Here is a 12,272-nt window from a genome sequence, read left to right on the forward strand (position 1 = left end):
ACCCTGGCTCATTATGTGTTGTAGTTCTTAAGGCCAAATATTTTCCCGAGGGAGATTTGATGGGTGCTACTTTGAAGAGGAAAGCATCATACACATGGCAAAGTATTATGGCAGTGGTGGATACGTTATAGAGAGGCTATATTTAGAGAATCGGTGATGGTGAGAGCGTTAACATAAGGAATGACCCCAGGATTCCCCAATCACCCTCCAAAAATTTCTAACTATTCATGGAAATAATCTCTTGTCTCGTGTATGTGACCTCATAGATCCTGTATCAGGAGATTGGGATGAACAATTGGTGAGACAAACGTTTTGGCCAGTTGATGCTCATAGAATTTTGGCTATACCCTTCCTTTACATGATATGACAGACTTCGTGGCATGGAACCCCTCGAGAATCCGGATCTTTACGATACGTTTGGCCTTAGTGGCGGAGCCAGGAAATTCGGATGAGGAGGGCCAAGTATTGTTAAGTCTTGTTAGAGAGGGCCATTCATGAAAATACATCACTTTAGCAGCAAAAACATCAAAGTTTACACTAATACTAGACTCAAATCAGTAGTGTTAGGGGGGGCCAGGGCCCCTGCTGGTCCCCCCTGTCTCCGCCACTGTGGCCTATCATGAGGAGTGGGAGTTTATGTTTGGTGATAAACTTCACACAAATGTACGATCATCCACCAACACAGATATATGGAATTCAGTGTGGAAACTTTCATGTCCGGCCAAGATTAAGATTTTTATAAGGAGGGCACTACATAGTGCCATTCCATGTCAGGCAATATTAGCAGCGAAGCATATGAAGGTAAAGGTGCACTGCCCAGCATGCAATTTTGGTCCTGATAATTTGAAGCACTTGTATTTTGAATGTCATAAGGCGGCGGTAGTATGGAACTTGTTAGGAATCCATGATATTATAAAAAAAGCGTGTCGAGCCAATCTTACCGAAGAAAAGATACTGGAGCATTTTCTATGTCTTCCTGATCATGATGTGCATGTTCTCGGCCTCCCAAACTTACGAGAAACTATGGCTACTGATGGGTGGTATTTATGGTATGAAAGAAGGAAGCTTACTCATGGTGAACAGACACAAAGTGTTCCTAAATTAATCTAGCAATAAGAGGGATGGCATCAAACTTTGTTATTGGATGCAGTCCAAAAGCAAAAATTCGTAAGGTTGCTTGGACAAAACCTAGAACGAGTTACATGAACAATGTCGATGCCGGATTCGATCATGATCAGCTAGAAGGAATGGTCAATGCTATTACCCGCGATCACAACGGCAAGTTTATAGCAGCTGCAAATGAGAAGATGAGCTTTTTGTTTTGATGTGTTCACCGCCAAGACGACAGTAGTCAGGTTTGGTCTAAACTTGGCAAGGACTGTTCGATGTAACAAATTAGAGCTGGTGTCTGACAATGCTGATGTAGTTTTGGCTTTGCAAGAAGGAAGATCAAGTTCGGTAGCTGGTGTCATTTTTGATGATTGCTTTTATATGACTCGGGATTTTAATCATGTTAGTTTCGTCTCCCTGTAATAGGGATAGCAAACAGGTTGCTCATGATCTAGCTAAGTTAGCTAGATTTTCATGTGTCTCGATGAGTAAATGATAATATGCCTCTCATTGATGAATAAAGGAGGGTTTTTTTTCGAAAAAGATAGGCTCGGATACGACGCAAGGTCTCCGGAAGATCATCCACCTGCTACGTGTCATAGCAAGAACCATGTGTTTGCAAGGGTCGGAGCTTTCCAGGCCGTGGCAATGCCGACGCCACCCATGGACTCGAACATGGAGGAAAGGGCCAGCGGCGGCTTTCTCCTGCTACTCCTCATCGCCGGTGTCGCCGCCGTCTTTGTTCGGCTGAGGCGACGGTGGGGGCATGGGAGCAGCAGAGCAGCAGAGCGCCGAGCCCTCCGTCGCTCCCGCTGCTCGGCCACCTCCACCTGCTCAAAAAGCCGCTGCACCGCTCCCTGGCCGCGCTCGCCGGGTCGGCGCCGCTCCTGTCGCTCCGGCTGGGCGCGCGCCGGGCGCTGGTCGTGTCAACACACGCCGCGGCCGAGGAGTGCTTCACGGCGCACGACGCCGCGCTGGCAGGGAGGCCGCAGCTGCTCGTCGCGGAGCACCTTGGGTACGGCCGCACCACCATCTCGTGGGCCTCCGACGGTGCCCACTGGCGCGGCCTGCGCCGGTTCCTCGCCGTCGAGCTCTTCTCAACCTCCCGCCTCGCCGCGCTTGCCTCCGACCGCCGTGCCGAGGTCGCGTCCCTCGTCCAGAACCTGCTCCACGACACCAGCGCAAGCGCCAGTGGTGGGGTTATCACCCTCCGGAACAGGCTGTTCGAGCTGGTGCTCAACGTGATGCTGCACGCGCTCACCACGCGCCGGCACGCCGGCGACTTGCGCAGATTCCAGGAGATTGTGGAGGAGACATTCGTGGTGAGCGGCACGCCGAGCATCGGGGACTTCTTCCCGGCGCTGCGATGGGTCGACCGTCTCCGCGGCGTTGAGGCGGCGCTTGCAGGCCTACAGACAAGGCGTGACGCCTTCGTTGCTGGCCTCATCAATAACCGCCGGCAAATGCGCAGCGCCGGTGGCCGAGACGTGGAGAAGAAGGGCGTAATCGACGTGCTCTTGGAGCACCAAGAAGTCGATCCCGGGTATTACACTGACACCGTCGTCAAAGGCATCGTCTTGGTGAGTAGCATATTTTGCAGACTGCATGCGTGACACCGCCACCACCATGTGTGCCATTCTGGTGATCTGTGATAAGATGGTTGCCATGTCCATGCCAACATTCAGGTAATGCTCACGGCCGGCACCGATACATCGGCGCTAACCACCGAGTGGGCGATGGCGCTGCTGCTGAAGCACCGTGAGGTGATGGCGAAGACGAGGGCCGAGATAGACGCCAATGTCGGCATGAGCCGACTGGTTGAGGAGTCGGACATCACCAACCTACCTTACCTGCAATGCGTTGTCAAGGAGACCCTTCGACTCTGCCCCGTCGGCCCAGTCATCCCAGCACACGAGGCCATGGAGGACTGCACCGTGGGTGGCTTCCATGTGCAGCGTGGCACGATGATCCTCGTGAACGCATGGGCGATCCACCGGGACGCCAATGTCTGGGATGCACCAGAGGAGTTCAGGCCAGAGAGGTTCTTGGGCAGAGACGCGGTCACCATGCCCATGCTGCCGTTCGGGTTTGGCAGGAGGCGATGCCCCGGTGAGGGGCTGGCAATGCGAGTCGTAAGCTTGACACTGGCAGCACTCCTGCAGTGCTTTGAGTGGGATGTTGGTGAAGGCGATACCATCGACATGGCTGAAGGTGGTGGACTGACAATGCCAATGGCGACGCCATTGGCGGCTGTCTGCCGGCCCCGGGAGTTTGTCAAGAGTGTGTTCTGTGCTTCCATTTGATGGACTTAAGAAATGTTTCTGAAGAAATAGAAGAAACTAGATTAAACTTGTTTAGCAATGGTGCCAATGAATCTTGGGAAGAATACTTGTAGCAAGATTTCATTCGATGATGCTGAACATTACAATATCAGACAAGTGTAAAACCAATTTCAGTGAATCGGTGGTGGGCAATAAGCCAAAAAGTGTTCAATAGAACAGCAATAATTTTGTTGCTGGATTTATACCAGTCTATACTCTGCATTTCTCTGTGCATTGGCGGCAAGAAACTGATCGAAGATTTCCGAGGCAATTATGCAGGGCAGCAGTTATGCAGTGTCTAGAATGAAAGGCTAACAGAATCAACAACCAAATTTTCCAACAAAAGAAACACCGTGCAAAATGAGAAATGCTTAATTGGACAGTGAGACTTGAGTTTCCAACAACAGCAAAACTACACCTTCTGGTTCAAATATTGTGAAATGCTTCTTGGTGGTTAATATTCTGATTCGGCTATCATTCTATCTGTTTAAGATAGTAATAGGTGTTGGTTAATACTGGCTTTCTGATTATGAGTGTTTGGATTAAGAGATTAATCTGGCAGTGCTGGTTAACATTAGCTTTCTGGTGATGCAGCGGCCGGGGGATTAACCTCTTTTTCAAAAAAAAAAAACATTAACTTTGTTGTTATTAGAATGCTCTGATGGCTAGCATGCCCTTCGGTATCAGCAGGTCTTTCTGATTAGTATCGCTCTTCTGGTTTTTTCCTTGATTCTTCCATTCCTCTACTTGTGAAAGCATATTGAAGATGAAAGAAGAAAGGAAGTACCGATGACACTCCTCTCATGCATCAATTCTACGTCGTCTTGTTTCATCACCAACAGCTTCTTGATGATCCCCTCCCTTCTTCAACTTCACTCCACCGGTGTTCTTCTGAAGTTCAGTGAGCATCAAGTTATCATCAAATTACCTTGACCTTGTCAACAGCTGCTCTTTAAAAGACCAACATATAACTACCGGTCATAAAACTACTTCAACACACATGATGCAGTATGTTCATGCATGTTCGCAGTATGTAGTCATAAAACATTTTCTCTGAAGTTATGCAGCCCAATACGAAACGAATGCTACTTTTAGAACCTTTTTTTCTGTGGCGTCTGAAGTATCCTCTGCCGGTCTCCGTCCTGCGATTAGTTGCCCAATCAATCCACCAGCTTATTCCCATCAGGACTCCAGAGTCCTCAGAGATCTGCATGTGCAAAGCATCATCATTCCACCTCGCGACACCAAATCGGACAACAAGACTTCTCGGTTGCCTTTAACAAGCGCAGCTAACTGCTGAAAGTTACTGTCCAGCGTTTTTATATGGCTCCTCGACAAAAAGACTTCTCGGTTGCCTTTATCAAATGTGACAACTGGTACAGAAAAAAATTACTGCCCAACCTTGCGAGGAGTGACGATGTCAGTGTCATGCCATAAAGATACGGGCCATGCCGGAGAGATACCGGCTAATGTGGACACGGGATCGAGTTAGCATCAACGTAGCATTGTCGTGGAGGCAGGCCTGATAAATTCCATTTTGTTTCTGGCACTCATGCCAACCACTCTGTACTTTGGGTATTTGGCAGCGCCAGACTTGCACGTTGCCACCTGATCCTGATGTTGCCCTTTTCTCGACTTCTTTCTTTCCCCTGCCTTCTAGACCTGTATGAGGTATCATTCAGGATGCCCTAGCCCCTAGGTGCCTGTTGCGGCCAAACATGATCAAAAGTAGGAACCCTTTTTTCCATGGCTGCATGCATCTCTACTATCATCATCAACGTCAGTGCGATGTATGATGGGTCATCAATCTAGTAGATGAAATGGCAGACAACAGTGATCAACCATCTCAGGGAACTGCAAGGAAAAGTGATTTATTTGTCTCTTACCGCTAGGAGATACGAGTGGCCGGCTCCGGCTTATCTTGAAGGCGTTGATGTGGAAGAAGATGACTTAGTCGTAGGTGTTAAATTTACATCTTGATGTTTTTCGCCTCGTTGCCTTGCATCAACTGTAAAAAAGATGGTCGTGTGCATCACAATGATGCAACGGCCGAGGGTCTTAACCTCCTTTTCAAAAGAAAGAAAAAAGATGCATGTGGGAAAAGCTTATGCTAATTTACCACATGTGCGTGTGCATGGGCTGGTTTCCAATATGTATGTCTAATCAGTTTGGGGTGCTTGGGCAGCCTTCCCTGTGAAGAAAGGAATATGTGAATAAATAGGATTTCTCACCATCACATTCAGATTGTGTACTATTGGATACCTGGAATGAGATCAGCAGAGCACTTGCAACAGCTGCGAACAAGCGATGTGTTCCCTGTTGAGGCCAGAGAAAAAGCAGTGATCAGGAACCACCCCTGGTAGGAATGACCAAATAGAACACAGGAGAAGAGTGGACAAACAACAAAGGAACAAGATACCAAACGGGTCCCTGATGAATTGCGCTTTGAAAATGCACATAGATCTGCATATCTGGGCGAGGGCGACGTATGTTGGTACTGCCTCCTGCAGATATGGTTAACTATGTGGAAGGGAGCCTAGGTGCCTCTCCTTTTCTATCCTCATCAAGTTGACCCAGTATCAAATGTAAGCTCTATCCGTTCCATCCCAATAAAAGCATCCCAATGCTAACATCATCACCACCACACCACACTTGCGCAAACACAGGGAAAGCAGCTAGATGGCAAGAACTCAGCTTCCATCCCCACACAAAAGACTACCTAAAAAGTACAGGCGGACCTCTTCCGGTGCACTTGTGACAGCAACAGTCTCCCACTAAAGCAAACAAATGTGATGATGCCCAACAAGTTAACAGCATATGGCCACAACTATTTCTACAGCATATATACAAGTCAATTATTGGGTCTGGAGGGGATGACACGATGCATAAAACAATACTATTGGCCTCACCGTTCTGACTCAAAGTTGTTGTGTTACTTCTCGCTTTTCAGATCAGATTGTTATAATATTGCTAACAGAGATGCAAAAAGGATGTATGTTTTTACCAGCACCATCTTTGAGTGATAGTCTTCAGAATGGTGATGAAATCAGCTGTTGGAGTCTGTTGATATTGCTTGTTGTGAGTTCTGACCTAAACCATCATGCTTTCAGTGCAAGCAGATAGTTTGCCAAAAAAAGAATAGTTGTAGTACAGATAGGGGGTGAATGAAAAGATTGTACACAATTATTGCAACAGTATCTGTCAAACAGTGTTCAGGACTCAGGAGCCAATAATATAGGATTGCTTCTTGTGGCCTAACCTAAATACCTAACCATCATTCTAGAGCCCCAAACTGTGGGCTTTCCTGATTCGACTCAACCACAATCCTAACAAGATTCATGACTTTGTTATTAATGTGAGATCGCTTTCAACACCCCACCTGCCGAATAGTCAAATGGGCACCTGTGCTGTGTCAGGCATGCTTGCAAATGGAGGAAAGCTTGTCATGGAAACCTCATGCCCTGTACTGTGATTCTTGTTGTCTCTTTTGGAAAAAGAGTAGGAGTACACACAGCAGCAGGCATATATGGTGTGAAACTAGATATCAAGTCACCAAGGCAAGTAGAGGAAAAGATGACGGGAGCATGCATTCCCTTGCCTTGCCCTGGGATATGTAGCACCACTATAGTATATGAATGAGAGCCAGGTAGGAAAGAAAGAAAGAAGAGATAACCAAATAAAGATAGAGATCCACTAACTCCAGACAAAGTTCTTTACCTCCTGATTCCTCACAAAGACCCCCTCACAAGCCTCAATTATTAGCCAGAAAAATATTCCATGCACCTCCCAACCTCGTCCCCCTTTATAAGGCAAACTGCGAACTGGAAGAGATGCACCACCCCACCCATGAGCCGCAAGCAGGCCTAGAGGGAGAACCAGGAGACAGTTTCATGATAGGATATGGAGCAAGCAGACGAAGCATCGTCGGTGAACAAGGGGAGCCCAGAGCGGCTTACCATCGACCAGGACGACGGCGCGTCGTGGCTGAGCCTCACGGTCGGCGCAAACGGATCGGCGGAGGCGGCGGCAAACTGCTCCGAGCCTGAGCCTGATCCTGAGCCCAAGCCTTCTGCTGCCCCACACAAGGTTTTCTCATGCAACTTTTGCATGAGGAAGTTCTTCAGCTCACAGGCGCTGGGCGGCCACCAGAACGCCCACAAGAGGGAGCGCAGCGCCGCCAAGCGCTCTTACCATGCACAGAGGATGGTGATGGGGCTGCCTCTCGAGGCGCATGCCGCCTTTGTGCAGTCCCTGCGAGTTAGCCAGAGCTCAGTGATTCAGAAGTCCAGCCAGCCAGCACAAATCAGGACAGCGCCAAGGTTTCATGAAGATGGGATGACCTGGGCAACAATCCCCTGCGAGGAGGTGCTCAACTCAACATGGCCAGGAAGCTTCAGAGCGAGGACACAACCTTCAGAGCAACAACCATCAGAACAAAGTAAGATAGACTTGAATCTCAGGCTTTGATAGGTTGATGTATCAACTTTGAACAGTAAAAAGTCCTCATCAAGTTTGTCCTTCTGAATAAATTGGCATGAAGTGACCAGTTAAGCTCAGCTCACCATCAGAATCAAAGATGGTACTGAACTCTGAAGATGATGTTGTTCCTTTTGAATTCCTGGCGACGCTGCTGCAATATTTATGTAGCCAGATAGTTAATATGATCATATGTAGCCTAGTTGACATCGGTGTGAAGGAACTCAGGGATTTTTTGTACTTACCAGAAGCAGCATATATAATGTCTCTGTCAGTCATCCTCATATTAAAGGTTCTGCAAGTTCTTGTTTTCATTGACCTAGCATACCATGGAGTATAATAGTTGGACAGAGATAATATCAACTCGCGTGCAGATCCAAATAAATACCTTAAAAAATCACAGGAAAATGAGCAAATTAACACATAGCTATGTGAAGCTCTGATTAAAAAAATTGCAATTTAAGCAGAGATACCTGAAGCTGTAAAGTCCGGTACAAAACAGTAAGATCATCGAACTTGACCTATAATTTATACAAATAAATCAAGCAAATATGGCATCTAAATTACTCCTTCCGTGGAAACATTGAAAAGGACTAAGCTGCCCCTAATTATCCCTGAAGTATTGTTCATTGTATGCATGTAGGGAACACCAAGTAAAGCTAGCATATTCTTTATGGAAAGAGATGGATAATCACACTTTCTTTTGCACCAGTGTTAGAGTACGTAATGGGCCTAATGGGCCCATTAGTCTTAGGGTTAATTAGAGATAAGGGTCGCTTGCTTAGGGGTCAAGTAAGTCTTGCTTGGGAGTCAAGTAAACCTCTCTATATAAAAAGAGGAGATGTATCAATCTAATCAAGCAAGAATTAAGAAGGAAATCCCTTCCCTCTTGCCCGGCCGTGGGCAAAAAGGCCCCCGGCCAGCCCTCTCGCGCCCTCCTTCTAGCAGCGCCATAACAATTTGGTATCAGCTAGCTTCGGTTCGATCATGTCTTCACCGTCGCCAAGCCCGTCTCTTCTGCTGCCGGTCACCTTGTCACCTCCCGCGACCACCACGACTGTCGCCCCGCTCCTGCCCGCGCCGGGATCCTCTGTCGCGCCCGCCCCCGCCGTCCTCACCTGGGAGGAGGTGTCCGGGGTGCTGCGGGACCTAACCCAGGCGGTCCAGGAGATCCACCTGTTCTTGGCCGGGTCCTACGGGCCGCACCCGGTTGCGCCGACCATCGCCACCCCTGCGCCGCCGTGGCTGCCGTGGCAGCCGCCGCACCAGGCGGCCTTCGCCACGCTCGCCAGGCCGCTGCAGCTGCCATCCATCGCCACCACCGCCCAGCCCTGGCTGCAGTGGCAGCCGCCACTCCTGGCGGCCTCCGCCGCGCCCGGCGCTCCGACGCAGCAGCCGTTGCCGCTGCCCGGCGTGACAGCGCAGCAGCCGTTGCAGCTGCAGCAGCCACCGTTGGTCAGCTCCGCCGCCTAGTATGGGATGCCCTACGACGGGAGTGCGACGACCTCGTTCCCATCAGCGCCGCCGCCATCCCAGGGCGTCCACATCCAGCAGATCAAGTCCCTGCCATCGCCGTCACCACTTCCGTCTTGGATTGCTACCCGCCACGTGTCGGCGGCGGTGAGGCTGCAGGCTGCTGCGCGCGGCCTCCTAGCGCGTCGGCGTGTGCGGGAGATGCATGGTCTGCAGCAACCGCTCCTCCAAGTTGCCCTTCGCTGCGCAAAAGACCCCGATCTCGTCCGCTGCGTCGGGAATCTTGGGCATGCGGTTTCCCCCATGGGCGGCTAGCACGTTGTTTTCCCCGCGGGCAGCAACCTCAAAGTCTGCGACATCGGCGGTTGGGGGGGCGCACCCCTCCTCGTCATTCTCAATCGCAAGCCCTACACTCTTCCCTGTGCGGTGCAGACCAACAGCCATCCGGCGGGGAGAAGGCAGGGTGTCACCGACAGGAGCGCACCGCGTAGCACCACTGCTTTCCGCCGCCGACCACCGCGAGGGCGCCTCTGCTGGTCGCTCTTGCGACCACTTCCAGGTGGCCATACACATGCACTCCTTTGGTCCAGGTGGTGTCCATGGGATCCAGGTGGCTGTACACGTGCACGTCCGACGTGCGGATGGTGTCCACCTTTTGTTAAAGGGTCCAAAATAAAACGTCTCAGTCCATTTTAGGTTGAGAATAATAAAACAAGCCGAGATGTAAAAGGCTCGTTTTTAGGTGTTAGGTTTGTGTTGCGTCGAGTCATGGTTATAAGTTGGTTAGGCTGCAGCTCGAGGACAAGCTGCATGTCTAGGTGGGGTGTAGTGTTAGAGTACGTAATGGGCCTAATGGGCCCATTAGTCTTAGGGTTAATTAGAGATAAGGGTCGCTTGCTTAGGGGTCAAGTAAGTCTTGCTTGGGAGTCAAGTAAACCTCTCTATATAAAGAGAGGAGATGTATCAATCTAATCAAGCAAGAATTAAGAAGGAAATCCCTTCCCTCTTGCCCGGCCGTGGGCAAAAAGGCCCCCGGCCAGCCCTCTCGTGCCCTCCTTCTAGCAGCGCCATAACAACCAGAATTTCAAATGCACCTTGTATTTCCAAACAGAAGTATTCTGGAGTATATTATTGCATACAAATTATTATTATTTTGAGTAAAGTATTGCACACAGTATTGGTAGTCACTGTTCATAAGAATGGCATTAGCAAGAATAGACATGTGACCATTTGTAACAAGGAAAGGAGGCAATAGCAGTGGAGATCCAACAATTTGACACACCAATTCATTATAGTCCATCGAGTTGAAAAATGCAATGGACTAGTGCACAAACTTTGCTTGCATATTCATTAGGAAGAATACACATGTAATCATTTAGGAAGTTTCGTCTGCATCAGTTGCCATCAGAAAAGTATTAAGGTCCCCCACCACCACCACCACACACACACACAAAAAAAGAATTAAGGTGCCTCACAATAACTCCACTGTGGATATTGGTAGTCCAGAACTCCAGATCCAGATGCATATGGTAAATGGAAAGCATGTTCAGCGTGACGGTGTCTTATACAGCACTACTTCAGTAATCAATTGAAAATTACAATAAGCTATAACTTCGCACAGCAGACTAAAGAAAACCAAGAAACATCCATCTGCGATCATCTGGTCTGCATATTGCTCAGTAAATGTGTTTTGAATCTCAATAAATGCTGTTTAGTGTGCCATCAAATTTATAATGAGTCATTCAGAAGTGAACACCTTATAGGCAGCAAATGGGTTGATCATTCATTGGAAATGACTCAGGCCTCTAGGATTTTGATTCAATGAAGAATGTTACACTAACAAGCTTTTTTTTATATAGATAAAAGGCGATAGCCCGACTTTATAAATAAAGCCACTTACACTAACAAGCTATCGAGGTGATAGTTAAATAGTGAAAAACAAGCACCATGCCAAGTATGATTATTCATGCAAGCTATGTTATTTAGGCCTATCTCTAATACAACTCCTAAGTAGAAAGGTAGGTCATAGGTACTGTAAGCACACTCACAAATGATAGATCAAAAGAAAAAGAATCAGCAAAGGCAATGGATCAACAATATATCAAACATTACCTGTGAGTTCCTGTTTTCGTTAACCTAGCATACCATGGAGTGTAATAGTTGGACAGAGATAATATGAACTCTCATGCAGATCAAAATAAATACCTTAAAAAATCACCAGAAAATGAGCAAATTAACACATAGCTATGTGAAGCTTTGATTAAAAAATGCAAATTAAGCAGAGATACAGATACCTGAAGCCGCAAAGTCCGGTACAAAACAGTAAGATCATACAGAGCATATTTATGCAAATTTATCAAGCAAATATGGCATCTAAATTACTCCTTCTGTGAAAATACAGAGCATATTCCGCCTTGCACTTAGACCAAGGAAACATTGAAAAGGACTAAGCTACCCTAATTATCCCTGAAGTATTGCTCATTGTATGCATGTAGGGAACACCAAGTAAATCTACTCCGTAGCATATTCTTTAGGGAAAGAGATGGAACAGCACACCTTCTTTTGCATCAGAATTTGAAATACACCTTCCTTTTCCAAACATAAGTAGTCTGGAATACAGTATTGCATACAAAATTATTATTATTTTGAGGAAAATATTGCACACAATATTAGTAGTTACTGTTCATAAGAATGGCATTAGCAAGAATAGACATGTAATCATTTATAACAAAGTAAAGAGACAATTGCAGTGGAGATACAACAATTTGACACATCGATTCATTATAGTCCATCAAGTTGAAAAATGCAATGGACTAGTGCACGAACTTTGCTTGCACATTCATTAGCAAGAATAATATGTAACCATTTAGGAAGTTTCGGCTACATCAGTTG

General features: G+C 47.6%; 1 protein-coding gene and 1 pseudogene across 1 annotated transcript; both read left to right on the forward strand.

Moving 5' to 3' along the window:
- The first annotated feature begins 1,655 nt into the window (after positions 1-1,655).
- On the forward strand, positions 1,656-3,639 carry LOC123110590 (cytochrome P450 81Q32-like; annotated as a pseudogene).
- Positions 3,640-7,051: 3,412 nt separating this feature from the next.
- LOC123110591 (zinc finger protein 7) lies at positions 7,052-8,221 on the forward strand. The gene has a single exon (XM_044531147.1). It carries the CDS (start codon positions 7,332-7,334, stop codon positions 7,896-7,898), a length of 567 nt encoding a protein of 188 aa, XP_044387082.1. The 5' UTR covers positions 7,052-7,331; the 3' UTR covers positions 7,899-8,221.
- The last annotated feature ends 4,051 nt before the right edge of the window (positions 8,222-12,272 follow it).

The sequence above is a fragment of the Triticum aestivum genome, chromosome 5B, assembly GCF_018294505.1.
Source record: "Triticum aestivum cultivar Chinese Spring chromosome 5B, IWGSC CS RefSeq v2.1, whole genome shotgun sequence".
In the NCBI taxonomy this organism is placed as follows: Eukaryota; Viridiplantae; Streptophyta; class Magnoliopsida; order Poales; family Poaceae; genus Triticum; species Triticum aestivum.

Bases quoted from the DNA above. Each gene is read 5' to 3' on its own strand.
- LOC123110591 (XM_044531147.1), top strand. From the start codon at position 7,332: ATGGAGCAAGCAGACGAAGCATCGTCGGTGAACAAGGGGAGCCCAGAG.